Below are 19,983 nucleotides of genomic sequence, written 5' to 3'. Positions count from 1 at the left end.
CAAAGCTTGCTGTCAGTCAGTTGCTGTAAGAGAAGTTAAATTCACCCCGTCAAATACCATCAGTACCTTAGCCTACCGGTTAAGCTCTTCTGTTGAGACTGTCCGTGACTGTCCGTTCGAGACGTATGGCCGACTCGGCGGCCAGGGCTTTAGGGGCTTGTCTCGTTTCGTCCCTTGCATGGTCGCTCGAACCCTTTTGGGGGTTAAATGGATGGGCAGGGAGGAAGTGCAGTGGGCCGGGAACCTGAGACCCAGAAGAGTCCTATATTGGAAGCCGGTAACTGCGATTCCTTGCGAATTTCAGGAGCCCGTGCACCTGAATGCTTGGTCAACACCGCATAACTTTTGGATTTTTTTCCCTCACCAGATTTCTTTCACTTCCCTGGGCGCATAAGCCACAAGGCAATTTCTTTTAGGTTTGAATACAGTGAGCTAAAGGGTTGATGCTGATTTACTTCATTTATAATGTCTACATTTTCGGAAATAAAAGGGATCTTCAACCGTGTTCGGGTTTCATTTCTTCATTTCAAGTGGTCTCAAAAATAATTGTTTATGGTTCAGAGGTAACAGATCCAGGGGTGGCGCAGTCGTTCGCAATAAAGTAATAACAGACATATAACGGACAGCTTTGTTTTTGATCGTAATGGCACTCACCCAAGTTGAGAAACCGTTCAGAAGTATCTCTCCTCATGCAGGTGTAATGTTTTTAATGAGGAATCTTCTATTTTGTTCTAAAAACGTACAATTATAGATGAAATTCCTTTTTTCCAAGTTAGCGCCATTATTATCATTTTTATTATATTGGTTAACAGTATTAAAATGCTGGGTCGGCATCAGGAAAATCGCTGAAAGGACCAGCTTACAATACAGCCATTCAACAATTTTAAAATTCATCAATATAAGCATTTGCAGAAAAAATAACGTGAAGTTTTACACGATAAGACAGATTCTACAAAGAAATAAGAAAAACAGATCCACCGATGGGAACTGCATTGTGCACCGTAACACATTTATCACCACACAGCACGCAACTTGGCCAAAACAGAAAAACCCTTTTCCGGATTCTTTTTTTTTCTTGGATGCCTTGTATATACCGCACCTCTAGATTGAAATTGTTGTCAGGATCTTCTTGAATGAAGGCTGAGTACTACAGGACACTATGTGGCTATGAAGACTTGTGAGACACTTTGGTTTTGTATTTTTCTCCCAGATAGCCTCAGAACTCTCTAGTGTACCCTAATAGGGTATAGACGAGGAAAAATTACCACAGAAAGAACGGAGGCCTAAACATCAGATATATCTGCAGGCTTTGCTACTATGATTTATTATCTAAATGCATAATCTACGGCTTCATTTAAACTGCCTAAAAATCTTATGAAAGCTCGTAAGCTGGTTCCCCTAGCTTGAATGTTACAGAAAATAATGTATTATACTCTTTTTATAGTGCTGGGGAATATTTTCTTCAGTTTTACGGGAAAGTCATGAATGTCACACTTACATGACTTACGTGACAAATTACACGAGCTGACAGTAACAGAAACCTAACTTGGTGGGAGCTTACAACGTGGAGCAATACCGATTTCATGAAAATTTTATACTCTCAAAGTAACAAGGTGTAATCCAATATACTACACAGTGTATTTTAAGAGTGAAACCAAGAAATACACCTGTAGCTAAAGGCTTGGTCTAAACTGAAGTTTTTTAGTTCCTGATACGCACAGGAGTTTACTTAAACAATTTTGGAGAGACCTGTGGTACAAAACATTCCGTGGATTGGGGCAGTATACATAGCTGTGGTCACCATCTACAAATTTCACATTAGTTGATACATTTAAACCTGACTTCATGATACAGATACGGGCAGTTTTAGTGGGCAAAGTCACCATTTACGTAAGCACAAAGTTGAATCACTTACTTTCAATTGTTAAACCACAAAAATCAAAATCATTGCACACAATAAACACAGTTAATCCTCTTTTCTAAATTATCTACAGAAACGGAGAGTTTTCGGCCAAACTAACGCAAAGCAATTTTTTTTCAAATCCGTCATCAGTTCCAGTTCATGGTATTCCGGAAATATCAAATATTTTGAAACAGGCCTTTTCAAACATAAAGACTATACCTTGACCGCATGTAGCATGCTTGGAATACCGAATGAGGTGAATTCCACAAACAGTTTTTCGGTGAGTTAAGCAGGACAAGCTGAACAATGGATATATTAAATTTGCGAAAACGAACTTCGGGCAAAAGTCCATACACCAAAAAAGTAAGTGCGTGCCTTACGGGTTGAAATGTTCATCATATATTCCAAATGCAATTCTGAAAAATCTCAGGGTAGATGATTTTGCATGTAAGTTCTGATTATCAACAATTAAAGATGAAGCATGAAATTGAGAATGAATGAATTATGGCCTCTTATTGAAAACACTGCAATGTGACCTAATGCTTGTAACAGTGACAACAGCTTGCGAGCAAAAACTGACTGGAGTTTTTGGAGGCCGTATTTCATATATTCATAGATTCAGCGCCACCAGCTAGGAGATCACAATCTTGTTCACCTGGACGCTTCCGAGGGGCTCGTAGTCGCACGGTTTACACTCGCACGACTTAATCTCGTAGTAGGGGTGAAAATACGCAGTGCCGTTGTTGCACAACATCTTCACATGATTGTTGGTCAGGCTCGCGGGCTTGCAGCATCCACAAACGAATTGGATCCGGGACACGGGCAAGGCGATCACGCGGCTGTTGGAGGCACATCTCCCCTCGCAATCTGTAAAGAGAATTTCCTTTTCGGACACACAGTCGTCTTGCACCACCAGACTGGGATAGCTTTGGTAAAAGCAATCATCCTCAATCGGAACTAAAACAGGGAGAGAACAAAAAAATCATTGATGAAATTTGATGGGATAGTAAAAATCAGAAAGTTTTTAATATTGATGTGTGAGCAAACTGACTGTCTCATACTAAGGCAACACTATACTACCACCAATTTCACAATGTGTATTACTTTCTCCAACAAAAGCTGTAGGAATTTTGTCTGTGGAAAAGTGCATAATTACATTTAGAATGAGGACATCAAAACGTAACACTAATTCTTACCGCAAATGGGACAGCAGAGGGTTGGGTCATGCACTACCAAATATCCCTGTTCAGAAAACATCCAATTCACAAGCTTGTTGAACAATGTTTCAGAATCGAGAAAATACAGTTCTATTTTAATCTCAGGGCACAACTCCTTTCCCTGCAGTACTTGAGGAAAACTCAACTAAGAATTACAGATCGCTGTTTAGTATGCATTTGGCATTTTTTTTCCCAGTTGTTTTCACAATATGAAAACTATAATTACTCAAATGGAACGGCTATAGTCTAAGTGTGCAATATCACAATAGATAAAAATAACCTCATTCAGAAGTACTTAATATTATTCAGTGGTGTATCTGGTCAGGTGAGGCTACACAGGTTGGGATGGGAGGAGCTCAGGTCATGCTGGCTCACACAAATACTTGAAGGATTGATGTCTAATTTGCACAAAAGAAACTAATACAAAGCATGTGCTAATAACGTACCCAAAAAATATGGATCAGAAAAAAAGTTTGTGTAGGTGTACCTACATTTTTGCACGTTCTGTTACAGGTTATTTCCACGTCTTCAATGCCATCAGCTGTACAGAATCTGACCTTGCATTTGTCTGGCGACGGCATTACATCACCTTCCTGTCATCAGTGGAAACAATAAATATACACACACAATGTCACACACTCCCGCACTGTAGGTGTGGGGATATAAACTCGACATTTCACCTATTTTGTGGGGACCAAAAAAGTTGTGGGGACTCAGAAATGTCCGCACAACTAGGCTCAAATTTCCCTAGCAACAGAACTTGTCCCCTAAACGCGGTGAATGCCAGCCCACTTCTACCTGCTACCAGGTAATGGGGCAAGGTATGTTAAAATGGAGACACTATGGCAACCAAAATTGTTATGGTGAGTTGGGGGCACACTTTTGTGCCTGTAACAGCTACTGTGACTTTCTTAACAAATGAAATTGTCTCCTACCGGCACATTAGCTTTACATACCTAGAGGGGCCATTCCTTCATTTACTGTGAAACAAAAAGTTTGATAAAAAATAAGATAACTAGGTATAAACCACTTACAGGGAAGCAAACTTACATTATATTCGGTGCCGTCGTGTTCACAAACAAATTTTGCTATGTTTAAATTAGAACAAAAGAAAAACGTTAGTAACCCGTTTAAATGGCACAAATCAAGTCTTCTACATAGATTTCAAACAGAGGCAATGAAAACCAAACGGCGAATGAAAAATCAGTCACAGTTTAATTCAAACAGCCTGAACCATAAGCGTAATGACCAACGTACACGCTGCCATATTTACTGTTGCCATGTGTGTTGTCTTGTTTCTCTAGCATTTTCGGTATGCAAACGTGGAAACTTCAGAGCTGGTTTCAACATTACGGAAAGCAAAAAATGTCAGGATCTCTTTCCAATCGGTATGATTAATTGCCAAAGTTTCTGTCACTTCTTTCTAGAAGTGTGACTTTTTTGGGGGGGGGATTCTGCTTACGTGTAGTGACGATGACCGTGGTGGAGTAGGTCGTTGTTTCGCCTTCCGTGGTGGTCTCTCTGATGGTAACTGTAGTTTGTTTAGCTGTGGTCACCTCCTCAGTCGTAGTTTGCTTTCTAGTGGTTGGTGCTGAATTGGAGAAACAAAACAACAAATTTAACCCTTGCAGTCCTCAAAACCCCGATTTTGATATGATTTTTACATACACCCGAGGGGGTTCAGGTTGAGAAACTCATGATATCATCTATATCATCTACACCCCAATTAAAAGAATGTACTAGGTTCCGTTCAATTTCAGTTCCATTCTATTCTATTCTTTATTATCCAGTATTAAAAGAAACTTGCTTTGCCAACATCTCACAAACATGACAGGATTCGAAGTGAAAGAGAAACTGCATGTAGTACCCCAGTCTTGACATTTTGTCGCCGACACAGTGTGCCAAATTTTAAGATCCCAGAAATTAAACCTTCCTTTCTGTTTTCTACAATGGGCCATTTTTGGGAGCCCCTTCCAGAAAGGTGAAGCTTCTGGGCGGGGGACCCCAGGGGTGCACACATCTTTTGAAGGGGGCACTGAAAGCAAATAGACTGCAGCTGTACATTGGTTGCGTACGTTACAAAACTTCAAATGTGGGGGGTCGGGTTGGATTAGGGTAAAGAACTTTAGCTGGGGGGGGGGCATGCCGCCAGACACTATGTGAGATGTTAGTTTCAAAGCAGTTTCCATTTTCAACTTGACGTCATCCTTACCTTTTCTAATCACGAATGAGTTTGGAGTTTGAAATAATTTTTCTCGATCAGTTGGAGGGTCAGTTTCTTTTCAACAGGTATCGCCTTCGATTTCTCACGTTAACCATGGTTCTTGTCGTTTGGAAATATTTCCACATCTTAACTGGGACATAGAGATCCGCACAACAGTTTACCTAATGTTTCACTGTGTGTGTTGCATCATCTACACTTCCAGGTTCCTTCAATAATACACACCATTCAGTAATCTTTAAACAACTTTGCATGCGTTCAGCTCTTTCCATTAAAACTCAACACATGCAGTCCTTGCTGTTGACCATGTGTCTTACCCTCAGTTGTCACACTTGTGGTCTGCCTCACTGTTGTCGGCTCAGGTGTAGTGATCAATCCTTTGGTGACAGAATGAAATTATACAAACAGGCTATACGTCAGGGGGAACTTACATCATAGGTTTCACCATTCAAAACAATAGCTACTCACAAATGATCCAAAAGCAAATGTAGGGTGCCCGTTAAGCTCTGGGGAAAGGACCAGGCTTGTGAGTTTGAATATATACATTTATAAAAGGTAGAAGTTTCAGTACAGCAGAAAGTGATGCCAACTTAAGTCATCTCTTAAACGACAGTCAACTATGGGATTGTGTAACCTGTGAGTAAGACACCATCTTAGAAAGGCTATTGGTAATGATCAATAGGGTATCTATGAAATCACCTGTAGTTGTTTGTGCCTCGGTTGTCGTTGCAATTGTTGTTTCCTCGGTAGTTGTTAACTCAGGAGTTGTGGTGATTTGGATGGTAGTGACTTCTTTGGTTGTTGTCGGTGCTTCTGTTGTTTTTGGAATGATGGTAGTTTCTTGTGTTGTAAAAACGGATGTTGTTGCTTCCTTTGTTGTAGGAGCAACTGTCATTCAAAAGAAAGGGTTTATTTTATTACTTGTTTCAAGTAAACCTCTGAGCAATCTAAATAGGAGCACATTTAAGTTTGTTTGGTTAAATTGAGAGACAAAAATACCAAGCAAGCTCTCCAGCTTTATAGACCTCGAGCTGGACAAAGAGAGGGCGCTATTTTCTTAGCAACAGAGGCTCCTTTGGTTGGAACTGAACTTCGCTGGTTCACAAACAAATAGGAAATGCAAGTGTCACACCCAATGAGGGGGTGCTTCTGCTCGAGGTGGCTAGCTTGTAAAAGGTAAGGGTTTGTTATTCCTGATCACAGGACTGGGCTTTGAATTCTGCAATGGAGCATATATTGTGACCTTGGGCACATCACTGTACCTTCACTTGCCTCTCTCGCTTCAACATTGTGTCTGGGACCAATGAGCAGGGACAATATCGTTTAAAGCACATCGACAGTCAACCAGATACTGAAATGCTCTACATCATTGCATCATATTATTAATTCCAAAGTGTCAATATCCCTGGCTCTTCTCCCTACTACCAGCTATACATTGGTGGCAAGATTTTGGATCTGGGAAGGGATGATGGCAGATTGACACAATAAATTCAACTTGTTTTTCAGCGTGTTGCATATTCAAGAATATGGTGCACCACCAACCACGAGGTTGGCATGAAAAGCCATTTTGAGCATTTTTTGGTTGAGAAAAAACTGGCAATTATCCATGGATACATTTGAGGTTTTTGAGTTTTGAATTATGGGAACAAAATTCTGCTACCTCGGAAAAAAATCTTCTACCCAAACCCCCCAAAAATCAGCAACAATTCATGTTCCTACACAAGCCGCAAATAAAATTTGTCAAGTGTTTCCCACAACGCACTGCAAAAAATAGCCTTTCTGTGTCACACTGTTAGTGGTGCACTGTATTGTAAATCACTTCTACTGCTTATGTGATCATACCAGTAGTTGTCTGCACAGTGGTTGTCTGAGTTGTTGCTGCTTCTGGAGTAGTAGTCACAACCGTTGTGGTGACCTCCTCAGTGGTTGTGCGAGGGGCGGTAGTTGTTGGTGCTTCTGTTGTTGTCACACGGATTGTGGTCGTTTCGCTAATGGTTGGGGCCACTGAGAACAATGTCAATTATGGGAGTAAAACACAGGCATCAAGGAGATTTGACAAGCTGGTTATTTGTGGAAAAAATGGAAGCACTGCATGCTCAAAACATGCAATTTCAGAAGGGAACATAAATATCATGCTGCTGGACTAGAGTCCAGACTCCAATCTGGACTCTAGTAAACGTTTTGACAGACTCAGAGCCGGTTTTGTTTCTCAGACATGGGTCAAGGACTCAGCCTGAGTTTGAGTCCATAATATAAGCCTGGAAAACTTCAACATAAAAAAAATTGTTTCCAATTTGAGGATTTATTTCCATAAACACTCTCAAGGCTAAAATTGTGACTGAAACTCTATTAAGCTTATCTTTTTTGTTAACTTTTCTACTTTTTGTAGATTTTTAATGCAGATGCCTTGTTAAAGCATTTGTAGATTAAATTGTTTGGGGGAGGTGAACACTATGTTGAAAATAATTATCGCTCCACTATAAACACCAGGAAATATCAGTCCTCTTTTTGTTCATATTTGTAAATAATGACATCTATCGTAAGTGGGACTCAATTTCTGCACTGTGTGTGCCACAAGCTTGTTCTTTCATTATTTGTGTCCTTTTTAAATTGTATTTTTATGAGAACATTTACCTTACATAAATACTTGAACTCAGATTTTTCGGACTCAGACTCTGGACTTTTCGGACATGGACTCAACTCAGACTCAAACCAACTGATCTCAGACTATAACTTGGACTCAGAAGTTGAGGACTCGACTACAACGCTGATGACGATGCCGCAGATTCGCAACTGGACATTGCCCCCTTGAATAAATGCAGGAAAGAACTGAAAAATCATTGAATGTTGACGCACCAGTTGTAGTGGCTGCTCTTGTTGTTGAGACGGTTGTAGTTTCTTCCTCCGTAGTGACCTGGGGCGTTGAAGTGGTAACTGCCGTGGTTGTCACTTGTGAAGTTGTACTTGGAGTCAAAGTAGTTTTGGGGACTGTAGTGGTTTGCTGGGTTGCTGATACAGTGGTTGTTTCTCCAGTTGTTGTAGCAACTGTTGGACAAGCAAAAATGTTGAGGGTAATCGCTGCAAATGGGTCTGTGCTGAACTAAGGAACATGCACATCATGGAAGGCATTTTGATACAGAGTCTTGATCACTTTTCACAGCAGTCGTGGAATTTTTGGAGATCAGTTTTCATGATGCATTATAACAAATAAGTACAGTGGAACGCCGCTATATCGAACACCACTATACCGAAAATTCGGCTATACCACACATCGTCCTTGGCTCCAAATATATTGTGCACAAAACCTACCAAACCCTATGCAGTTGCCGTTTGTAATTCCCGGACATCAACTTGATAAAACAGTTGGGTTTTTTATGTTGTACAGTGACAATTGGCATAATTTCCCCAAGGATTAGAAGGAAAAGCCACTAGTAATTGAAGAGTTAATTGTAATTTACTGGCTGAGAAACTGGAGACATTGGTCCACACTTGTTCATAGTCGTCTTCTAGTGATGGCCAGGGCACACACTGTTAATCTGCCAACAGTATTGAATGGACGCTGGTTTTGCGACTCCCAGTGATTGGGTGAGGAAGAAAACCGCACGCGCACCGCCGTGGCATTGCACTAACATTAGTCTAAAGAAGGCGCCGCTGATACACAAGTCACCAAGATTTGCCCCAGCATGCGTCAGAGACCGATCCTGAGCGGTAGATTCATGACGATAATCCTGAAATCAATTTTGTAATTTAAGATTTCATAAAAAATAAAAATATTAACAGATACATTTTTGGAAACCTTAAACCGTTCGTTATAGCGGCATTCCACTGTACATCTTTCAGACTGTCTATCACTTCATTTTTACCCAAATGAAAGCTTTGTTGGGTAAACTTTGAGCTGACAATTTTTGGCATTTGTTTAAGGTACTTTGATTACAAATCTCTTAATCTGCAGTAATATGCAATAATTCACCAGGAACCTGATATTATAATTTCTGCTCTTACTAGTTGATGCTATCTCAAAATAAACCTCCAACTATAGCAATTAAAAAACCTTCTTTTCAATTTAATATCCACCTTTGGTTGTTTCCACCGTGGTTGTCTCTGTTGTGGTTTCCCTGGGTGTAATGGTCTCCACTGTTGTGGTGACCTCTGCAGTGGTTGTTGCTGGGGAAGCGGTTGTAGGTGCTGCAATGGTTGTCACGCTGACAGTAGTTACCTCAGTGGTTGATGGAGCCTCTACAGTTAACAGAGGGTAACACATGACATCATACAACTAACATGGAACTTTAACAGCTCAAGGTTAAAAGCACTGGAGAAGATCAGCACCATTTTCCATTGGCACTTCTCTGCCAGAGGCACTTGCACCAATTTCATTGTGCTGGTGAGCGGTGTAGCTTCAAACTTTGTGTTGACACTGCACCAGCTGGTTTGAAGCACTCCCGTTATCAAAACTTCAACAAGGGAAGTAATGCTTTAAAAACTCTAAGTGTGCACAGTGTCTGCTATCCATGCTGGGTAATCTATCCCTGACAACAAGACTTACGGGTGGTAGTGCCCTCTGAAGTGGTCACAACTACTGTTGTTTCCTCAGTGGTTGTTGCCTTTGGAGTAGCAGTTTGCACTGCAGTGGTAGTTGCAACCTCAGTTGTTGTAGGTGCCGTGGTGATTTTTGGTGTTCTTGTTGTCTCCACTGTTGTGAAAACTGTGGTTGTTGCTTCCTCGGTTGTTGGGGCAACTGAATATCATGTGATGAGCATGACAAAATGATTCATGTTGTAGATAGAGAAAACAACATAAATATCATCTAGGGTGTAAGATGCCTGGATTGGAAAGAACTGACAAAGGTCAAAGTAGGAAAGTGAATGAATTAATTTTTTCACCCTGAAACCTTAATGATCATTGGTAATAATCGTTATTGAGAGCCAAATTTTGGTCTGTCCTGCTGTCTAACCTCTTGTTGTTTGCACTGTTGTAGTTTCTGCAGTGCTACCCTCAGGCGTGGTGCTTACAACTCTTGTGGTGACCTCCTCGGTTGTTGTTGCCGGGGTGGTGGCTGTAGCAGCCTCTGTTGTGATTGCACGAGTGGTGGTGACTTCAGTTGTTGTTGGGGCTTCTACGCAGGTCACAAAGAGCCGGTTGAACTTATTATAGTTAAAGTGTACCGGACAGCAAGAGGTGTGTGTCTATAAATACATGGTGCAAGCACTGTCCATTTCTGATGTAAAATGTTGACTGATATTTATTTAGTATGAAGGAAGTATCTGAAAGGTTGACTGATCTGAGTACCAACTTACAAAAACAAAAAAACGGCAATGAAGTTTAGTGTGTACTATGATCCGCCCTCCCAATAAGGGGGCAGAATTCCGACGACAAAGTTTAGTGCATAAAATGATTCGCCCTCCCAACAAGGGGGCAGAATTCTGACAACGAAGTTTAGTGCATGCAATGATCCCCCTCTCAATACGGAGGCGGAATTCCGACAACGAAGTTACTGTACTTTGATCCTTCTTTCACGTACCCAATGTATTTGGCAATGTCAGTGCCATCTACGTCCGCGAGAGAATATAGTCCGACTTTAACTTCGTGATCAATGACCTATGAGATTCATTGAGGATTTGTGAACGATTTAAGTCAGAATGTGAACACGGGCAGTTAAGCATCAATTTTTCATATACTTCAGTTTCATTTTATGATATATCACGTGAAAGACCTTCTATGGCATAGTGCTATTCTTGCACTTGCAAGGCAGCTTTCACGCATGCGTAATGAGGAAGTTGTGATCCACACAAACAACACCACAACTCAAACATTTAACGTAACTCGGGCGTTTGAGCACCGATTTGAGCGATCAAAAGGGGAAAATGTGGTTTCATAACTAGTCAAAATGGGATGCTACACTAGTTTTGAGCATAGTATGAAACTGGATGTGTGTTGAGAAAACTATAGGCAAAGCCCACTCACCACCCAGTCAAGCCAAGGTCAAGCCCTGTCTGCAGTTTTGCGCCAAGCTTATAACAAAATCCCCTGAGGGTGATGACAGTAGCTCATAAGAGATCCCTGAAATCCTGGTATGATCTGCCAGAAACCTGAGTTTATGATGCTGAACTCGGGTTTTGTGGTAAATGAGAATTTACGGCATGGAAAGCACAGAGTGTGGCTTCATTAATATACTGGGGTCTATATACATTGCCTCCGGTCCTGTCCTACTGTTAAAATGAATGTTTCCAAATACCAGTTCTTGTTGCCTCCGTTGTTTTCACTGTGGTGGTTGTCTCTGTGACGGTTGTTGCCTCTGGAGTGGTGGTGTAGACCGCAGTGGATGTGACTTCCTCAGTCGTTGGTGGTGCTGCGGTGGTCTTTGGGGCTGTGGTTACAACTTTAGTCGAGACCACAACTGTAGTCGGGGCTTCTGCAGAGGTAATACAACAAAAATCAGTGAGTGTTTTGTTCCATACTAAAATGAATACAAGTGGAATGCTTTTGCATCTTGTCAACTTTTTTTGAAAACATGCAAATTGCACAGACTAACCAGTTGTTGTTTGAACTGATGTTGTCTCTGTTGTGGTTGCCTCTGGAGAGGTTGTCACAACTGTTGTAGTAATTTCCTCTGTTGAGGTTGGCTGAGCAGTGGTTGTAGGTGCCTCTGTCCTTGTCACGTGAGTGGTCCTTGCTTCAGTAGTTGTTGGGGCTTCTGCGGTTGTACAATACCGAAGGACAAAACAAGAAAAGAAAAATTGAAAACAGCTCCATTTCTTTCCCTACAAAGAAGAGAAACCAAAAGAAACTTTACGAGGCCACAATCACAACCGGCATTCATATTTATTTCAAACTTAACGTCTCACTGTCTTGTATTGGGACAGATTCCTTTTTGTAAAAATTACTCCCCTTCAAGAAGTGAAAAATTCATTAAAAATGCTTAATTGCACAAAATGGACGAGCTTATCACAGTAAATTAATCCATTTCCCCTCAAAGATAAAACCACTTTTAACAGTGTATATTTTGCCTGTTGTTGTTGCTTGGGTTGTGGTTCGAAGGGTGCTGATTTCTTCTGAGGTTGTCGCCGTTGGAGTGGTTGTGTGCACCACTGTGGTGGTCAGCTCTTCTGAAGTTGTTGGTGCTTCAGTGGCAGTTGGACTGACTGTAGTTGTGACTGTGGTCGCAATGGTCGTTGTTGCCTTTCGGGTGGCCGTTGTTGGACTCACTGCATTTCAAGTGGTCAAGAGATGAATTGGTTTTCCCCCTCTTTATATGCAACCCTTTTAAGAATGTGCTATTTCTGAAGTATTTGCGCAAAATGGGAACCACGCATAAATTGTCCTCACGGGTGAATGATCAAATAGACCACTATGTTACCTATACTTGCAAACAGACAAAACAAAATGCCACACATCTACAATGAGAAAGCACTACAACATCTATAGATGTTAATTATTGACTGAAAAATTACATTTGAAATGTCAACCAATTTACAACGAATGATGTTCAAACACCTTTGGACAAATTCCGTATTAAGTACTATGGCATCAGTGTTCCAATGCATGAATGATTTCCACTCTATCTGGAGACATACAGAGGCCGAACCAGTCCATAGTGGCTGAGCCTATGTGGGTCCCTCAAGTGGCCATGAGCATGGCTGGGTGTTAGGGAACGTTTCATAATTACAGAAGGCGGTATTTACTGCGGTGCCGCTGTATTTTTGCGGTACCAGCATTAAGCCCATTCGGGTAACTAGTGCAGTGCCGCTAAAAAAACAGCGGTACCGCAGTAAATGCCGCCTTCAACAATTATGAAATGCTCCCTTACAGAAAATATTGCTTCACAACATTTTCAAGGAGTTTAAATAAATGCACCGATTGTTGCACAAATCTTGAACAAATGACCACCATGGGTTAGCATATAAAATCCAACTTTGTAATGGTCAGTGGCAATGGTATCTTGATGGTTTCAAAAATCTGTGTTTCCAGGATAAGTATGTTGTGCAATTATAAAAATAAGTTTTCCTGGCCAATGTCAGAAAATGTGAAAAATGAATTAATAGCAGCATTCATTTTCGAGTGAAATAGAACATTCAAATCCCTGTTTCTATTTAACAAATAAAAATTCTATTTCAACGAGGGTGCATTCAGTCCTATGAAGTCGATTTCCCATAATGCAGTGGCTTAGTAAGCTGATATTCATTTCTGCGTGAAACCGAATGCACCTCTGCAACACTGCATTCATCTTAACTTTAACTCAATGTATTTTGCAAATATGCAAGCAATTTCGCGCATAGTGTTACTTAAGGTCTGCCGGGTCAAGAATTGGAATTTGTTTGTGTGTTAACAGAAGTTATATTCTTTGAAGTATCATTGAATTAAATCACTTGTGTTGTCTTTGGAATATACTGACTATTTAAACACCGAGGCTGAGGGAACTTTCCTTCTTGTGCTATGTTTTTGCCACAATCAAATCATACAGCAAAGTTAAAGTTCAGACATACCCTCTTCCAATGGTTGAACGGGGAGGTACAGCAAAATCAATTTATAATCCTTCATGAGTAACACTACATTTGTTTTCAAAGTGGTGTCATGATTTGTGTAACCTTGTATCTTCCAATCAACTTGAATGTATATGTTTGCGAATTTGCATAACAAATGAAAATGAATACATAAGAATGCAAATTGGCAACAGATAGGCCTACGTCATATCAAATCCCAATATCTTATTTGTAACCAATTAAATGAAACGTAATGCACATTAATTTATTTCAAAAATGCAAAACAAAAGTTGAATGCTTGTTATTGCAAAAATGAGACCAGGTTTTAAGTCGTTTTCAAAGTCTACATCAAATTGAATTTTCATTTTACAAATTAAATTGCACATTTTCCTAAATTGGCCGGGAAAACCTATACCAAGTAGCTTGATGTTGTTTCCCTCAATTCCACCAGTCATCCAGGTGGGTTACCACACTCAGCCTCATCACCTTTCAAGAAATATTTTTCTTATAATTCTGTTCACCAGCATCTGCAGCACCCAATATTTCATCCCCAATGGCAAGTAACAAGATAGGAACCTGTAGTTGTCTGAACTGCAGTGGCCTGTGTTGTGGTTGCCTCAGGCGTAATGGTCACAACAGCTGTGGTGACTTCTTCGGTGGTCAGTGGTGGGGTGGTGGCTGTGGGTGCCTGACTTGTGGTAATTCGAACAGTTGTGGTCTCGGTAGCCGTTGGGGCTTCTGTAAGGCAGTTTGACATGCATTATATCATTTAGAACCGTGCCTCATAAAAAAGTATTTGGCTTCACAGTTCCTGGCAATTTCTATCGTTGTTTTGCCCCTGCTAATGATTTAATGAGTACAAATCTAGGAAAATACTGACGCACTTTGCTTATTTAGTACACATCAAAGTCAAAAGACATGACAAGTAAAACTGACAATGATCACACCTGTAGTAGTAGCCTCAGTGGTAGTTCGCACAGTTGTTGTCTCTTCAGTGGCTGTAGCCTCAGGAGTGGTGGTAAGAATGGTGGTTGCAGTTTCCAGCTTTGTAGTTGGCGGAGCTGTTGTGGTTGGAACTGTAGTGGTTTCTCGGGTTGTTACTGTTGTGGTTGAAGCCGTACCTGTTGTAGGAGCCTCTGCAAGATACAACCAATATGAACCAATATGTGAAACAGGGGTGTGATTTGGGAAAATGAAAAATTCATGAAACATTTGTCGGAGGGTCGCGTCGGCCACAGCTTCCCTACAATTCGCGGCATATCTATTTGATTATAGGAGGAGATTCAGGTACTGCATGTTAGCCATCACAAGAGCTGTTCTTACTTTGAGGGATACAATTATGACATTTACTGCAACAAAACCGTTGTCCTCATTCACTTCAATTGCAATTATACGTTGTAAGCTATAATTGGTGACAATCAAAGACTTAGAAGTGTAATACACACACGCAGGTATCAGTGGTCCACAAAATTCTATCACAATTTATTAAAACTGAAAACTGTCTCATACAGATGAGTACTGCATTACTTTTCACTGAAAAGAAACTCATTTTTTGAAGGCCTTCCCTAACATCTTTTACCCTCAAAGAGTCGGCTTGTTTTGGTGCCAGGTGGGGGTGGATTCTGCCCCCCACTTAGAAGTTGGCAGTACCATCAACCTTGATTTCTTTGAAATATGGCATGCATGTTAAGACCATTTTTTTCATTAAAAAAGTGAAGTTTGAAATCAATCAAGCATATCATTTTGCTGTCATGGCCATTTGCAGTTCAAGGCTACATGCGTGCCAGTCCATGTGCACTGAGTACCAAAGTGGAAAAAGTATACATTCTTGCTGACCTGCCTCAGAGTTACTCAACTTACTATAGAAGAGTTTCTCTAAAGCCTCTTAAAGGCTCAGTTCTTGAAAAAAATTGCACTTTGGAAATATTGGAAAAAAAGTCGAAGGGGGCAGATTCTGCCACCCCCTGGCTCTCTTAAGGTTAAGAATGTGTCTAGGTACTAATGCAAAATACAAATGATATTCCATGAACTTTGGTCATTGCCTGCTGTTGCCACATTAAAACCAGTGATTACCTGTAGTTGTTTGGACTGCAGTGGTCTGTGTTGTAGTTGCCTCAGGTGTAGTGGTCACAACTGTTGTAGTGACTTCTTCGGTGGTCAGTGGTGGGGTAGTGGTTGTAGGCACCTGACTTGTGGTAATTCGAACAGTTGTGCTCTCAGTAGTCGTTGGAGCCTCTGAAATGTAACATTTTTTGGATATCCAGCACAATTATGTAATGCAGACCTGTAATTCCACAACTTACTTTGTGGTTCCAATCACCATTTTCTCTTTTATTTGAGCAGCTATAGCACATTGGGAAACTGAGATACATGTACATAAAAATGGAATTTTAGCCCAGAGTAATTGGTATATATCTACTTGAAGCAACAAACATAACTGTGATCACACCTGTTGTGGTGGCCTCAGTGGTAGTGAGGACAGAGGTAGTCTCCTCTGTGGTTGTGGCCTCGGGAGTGGTAGTAAGAACAACAGTTGTAGTTTCCAGTGTTGTAGTTGGTGGAGCTGGGGTTGTTGGAACTACTGTGGTTTCCCGGGTTATCACTTTTGTGGTGGTAGCTGCAGTTGTGGTAGGAGCCTCTGTCAAAATGCAGACACGGAAATGGTAATGCATACAAAGTTTTGTTGTTCTTAGCAGCCAAATCACCTAAGCCACGCTTGGTTCCCATTTATGTAAAAAAAGATTAACTTTCTTGTTGGATTTGTTGGATTATTCAGTTCATATACTCAACAGTGGCACATTAGTTGAAAAAATTAGCCCTTGTGAGTAAGGTGCCAGGAAACATTGCACTATTGCTCTACACTCTCTCAATTATCTATTTCCTTTAGATGAACTTTAGTACCTAAAAAGTCCAAAAGCATTATGGGTAGTTAACACTTTTCACAGTCACAGTTCAACACATCAATGCAAAATTAGTTTGGATCTTCAAGGTTTCAAAACCAACCAATTTGCTAACATCAAGTCCGGCAAGCTCTTAAGACTCACCCGTTGTAGTGGCAACTGTTGTCTTTTCTGTAGTTGTGGCTTCAGGAGTGGTTGTAGAAACCATTGTAGTGACTACCTCTGTTGTAGTCTCCTCTGTTGTGATCACTTCCGTGGTAATAACTGAGGTTGTTGGCACTTCTGAAACATGTTATTATTTCCAAAATTGTTTACATCCACGGTGAAGGTTCACGCCAAACTTGCTTAGTACTCTATCTCCCACAAAAGGGTTGCCAAAAATACATGAATGTATATCCCTCCATGTCTTTAGACGATTATGCACTTAACAAGGACCTAAGATAAAGTGTTCTTTCCTGTATACTCCGCATAACTGACTAGTAACTCACATTAAAGGGGGCACTATAAAGGGGGCACTATAAATTACCGTCACACTAACAGAGCTAATTCTCTAATAGTTTCATATTTTGCCATGCCCTGATGGACACTGTCTCTATGTGTAACAGTGGTGAGAACATGGCTGGACTGAGACCAGAGTGGGATTTCTGTTTTGAAATTAAAATCAATGTCCATTTTAATGCCAAAACTGAGAGGCAATTTTTTTTCTGTCTATTTGTGATTGCAACAGGGGATAACAACTGTGTGAGAAAAGAAAGTGCTCTACTGTTTCATTCAAACTACAGACTGCATAACTAATCACAAGTATAAAATGTTTTGGGGTACTGATCATGCTTGCAGAGATTCCTAACTGCAAGGGAAACAATGTGACTGACCTCCTTTACAGTGTTAGGTCATACTGGGGCAAACGGTTTCACTGCATGTTGGTGAGGGTAGTATGAGGCAAAAGCAAGCTTTTGAATAAGTCTGACAAACATTTAAGTTAATGATATAGCACGAGTTTGGTTGCATCATAGGACAATGATGCTTACATTCTCCCCCCCCCGTTAGTTCCCATGGGTTCAAATTTGAATTGCATGATGAACAAATTTCTTCAAAGTGATGCATAGTACCGGCATATTTGTACAATAATAGAATGGATAACATTCCCAAATTTGTGTTAATTGCCTCACTGTTCCAGTGACAGATTCTTTCAGGTACAATGCAATCCAGCCCTGCAAGGTTTAAAAAGAATTACCATCATTCAGTGCAAGAGGGCTTTAGAATCGATACAATGAAATGAAAAAAAAAACACGCAGAAGAGGCAGAGACTGGAAACTCTGAAGTTCCTTTTATTTTTTTCCGTAGGGTTTGACAACAGCAATTAAAGATACTCAGTAATTCTCACCTTGCATCAACTGATGGCACAGTGGCATGATTTAATAATTAGAAAATAAGAAGAACACAAGGAAGCCTCAAACTAACACAAACCTGTTGGGGTAGCCGCCGTTGTCAGTGTGGTTATTTGAGGTTGAGTTGTAGGTCCCACCGCTGTGACAATAAAATAAAGTTGATGTCTTTTCAGACATAACAAAATGGAAATGCCTACAGGTTGCCTCCACTCTTAAAATTACAGACAATTCCTTTTTTTAAGCTACTTTTTATTGTAAATGATACTTCTACATTACTTAAACAACAGAATGAACTAACTTGCCTGTTGATGGAATCTACATGTGTGGTGTATGGGCCTTTTCTCACATCAAATAAGAAAAAGTGTGTCTTTTATTTTAATTTTTATTATAAAACAAATAGTTTTCCATAAACAAATTAACTTTAGATTACTGTGACAACTGGTGAAATGGAACTTTAATTTTTCAATTATTTTTAATTATACTAAAACTTTTAAAATACTCCAATTAAAGGGGGGTACACATACGTTCGGGACAGCCTAAATAGTTCAGTTGAAGGCCTGTGTCTGTTGTAGGGTATCTATGCAACTTAAATTCCAAGTCTGTGACGAAACGCAATGGTTCCTCAAATATGACATTGACCGGGGTGTCCTTTATCAATCCTATTTCCAAAGCCTATGAAAAAGGAAAACAAAGGGAAGTACTACAATTAATTAATTTGACTTTGGGTCAATGTTCCACACAAAATTGTCAATCCCTTCACATAAGTTAATCGATGTTACCAAACAGGGAATAGTTCAAGTGTTCAAAAAGTAATGTTACCACACTTTCAAAGGCAAACACAAAAGAAAGTCCTGTTTGGTTTCATAGCTAACCAGAGATTTGAAGATTTCAGTTCTGTTCATGCTGTATGACAGAATCACGTCGATGGGCTCCGTAACCTGTCCCATGACCCGAAGACCCCTGATTTGTGCCTTGTGGCGGAGCAAGGTGGAGATGCTTTCCCAATGCAATAGGCTGTCCACTTTCCATGGGTTGGATGGATCCTCAAGAGGGATCGTTGTTGTACCATCAGAGATCTTCCACAGCACCTCCATTTCCAGCTCCGCCAAAGGGGTCAAGCAGTACTCTTTCAGGAAAACAACAAATTTTTGAGGTTTAAGATCAATATTATTTTATTTTTTTAAACACAAGCCGAGTTGTTCTTACTGTTTTTGCTTATACAAATGACAATCGGTAGTTTAAGTTTTAAGCTAAAATGAAGTAGATAAAAGCATGGGTAGAATTTTACTTCACATGTAGCTTTTGGGGCAAAAATAATCAAAAGAGACTTAACTTTTGGTTCCCGAGGAAGCGTCGACTCATTTCTACTACAATCCTTACTCCTCTGGCTAGATATATTAGCAAATTGACAATATGCAGCACTACCACTAGTAAAGCGATCAAGCAGCGGAAAGCAGACAGATCAAGAAAAATATAATTTGGGTTGCTATGGAAGCCACAGTGATCAGTCGTCGTAAATGGCAACAAAAATTTCATTCTGAGTGTAAAAGTACACTGATACATTTTGGCATGAAATGAGTACATGCTTGGGAGAAATTTAGGAATTGTCCAATCCATATTCCATGCAAATGTAAAAAAGATGCAGAAATAAAAGTATTCTGAGCAGAATTGGCACGCATATCACAACCAGTATTAGGAGGAAACTTAAATCATAGTTCCATGGTTGTGTTATTTGAAATGAATCGTTTCTATAATCGTTCATGTACATGGTGTCAAAATATTAAATGTTTATGACTACAGTAAACTCTGACCATTTGGCATCGCGTAACTCGTCATATTGTGTATAGTCAGCCTGTTGACAAAAGTCCCAATCATCT

The 19,983-nt window shown here is 40.3% G+C and overlaps 1 protein-coding gene across 6 annotated transcripts in view; it reads right to left on the bottom strand.

Moving 5' to 3' along the window:
• Positions 1-1,297: 1,297 nt before the first annotated feature.
• Positions 1,298-19,983, bottom strand: part of LOC110989244 (uncharacterized) — a 119,522-nt gene continuing 100,836 nt past the window's right edge. For 5 of the 6 annotated variants that reach the window (XM_087147999.1, XM_087148000.1, XM_087148001.1 and 2 more), the window contains 23 exons: positions 18,979-19,232; positions 18,631-18,778; positions 18,186-18,245; positions 16,863-17,000; positions 16,268-16,456; positions 15,892-16,053; positions 14,766-14,954; positions 14,395-14,556; positions 12,346-12,543; positions 11,871-12,032; positions 11,574-11,750; positions 10,293-10,454; positions 9,885-10,076; positions 9,416-9,577; positions 8,198-8,386; positions 7,184-7,345; positions 6,041-6,229; positions 5,659-5,718; positions 4,583-4,711; positions 4,171-4,208; positions 3,612-3,713; positions 3,100-3,145; positions 1,298-2,860 (listed from right to left, as the gene is read on the bottom strand). In XM_087147999.1, coding sequence (XP_087004125.1) covers positions 2,535-2,860; positions 3,100-3,145; positions 3,612-3,713; positions 4,171-4,208; positions 4,583-4,711; positions 5,659-5,718; positions 6,041-6,229; positions 7,184-7,345; positions 8,198-8,386; positions 9,416-9,577; positions 9,885-10,076; positions 10,293-10,454; positions 11,574-11,750; positions 11,871-12,032; positions 12,346-12,543; positions 14,395-14,556; positions 14,766-14,954; positions 15,892-16,053; positions 16,268-16,456; positions 16,863-17,000; positions 18,186-18,245; positions 18,631-18,778; positions 18,979-19,232 — 3,596 coding nt within the window. In that variant the 3' untranslated portion in view covers positions 1,298-2,534. The remainder of the gene's footprint in view (positions 2,861-3,099; positions 3,146-3,611; positions 3,714-4,170; positions 4,209-4,582; positions 4,712-5,658; positions 5,719-6,040; positions 6,230-7,183; positions 7,346-8,197; positions 8,387-9,415; positions 9,578-9,884; positions 10,077-10,292; positions 10,455-11,573; positions 11,751-11,870; positions 12,033-12,345; positions 12,544-14,394; positions 14,557-14,765; positions 14,955-15,891; positions 16,054-16,267; positions 16,457-16,862; positions 17,001-18,185; positions 18,246-18,630; positions 18,779-18,978; positions 19,233-19,983) is intronic. The other variant, XM_087148004.1, reaches the window with a different exon arrangement.

This window comes from Acanthaster planci, linkage group LG17 (assembly GCF_054643075.1).
Source record: "Acanthaster planci isolate LZ-2023a linkage group LG17, COTS_SCS, whole genome shotgun sequence".
NCBI lineage: Eukaryota > Metazoa > Echinodermata > Asteroidea > Valvatida > Acanthasteridae > Acanthaster > Acanthaster planci.
Note: the sequence above shows the minus strand (reverse complement) of the source record. Positions and strands in the feature narration are given on the sequence as shown.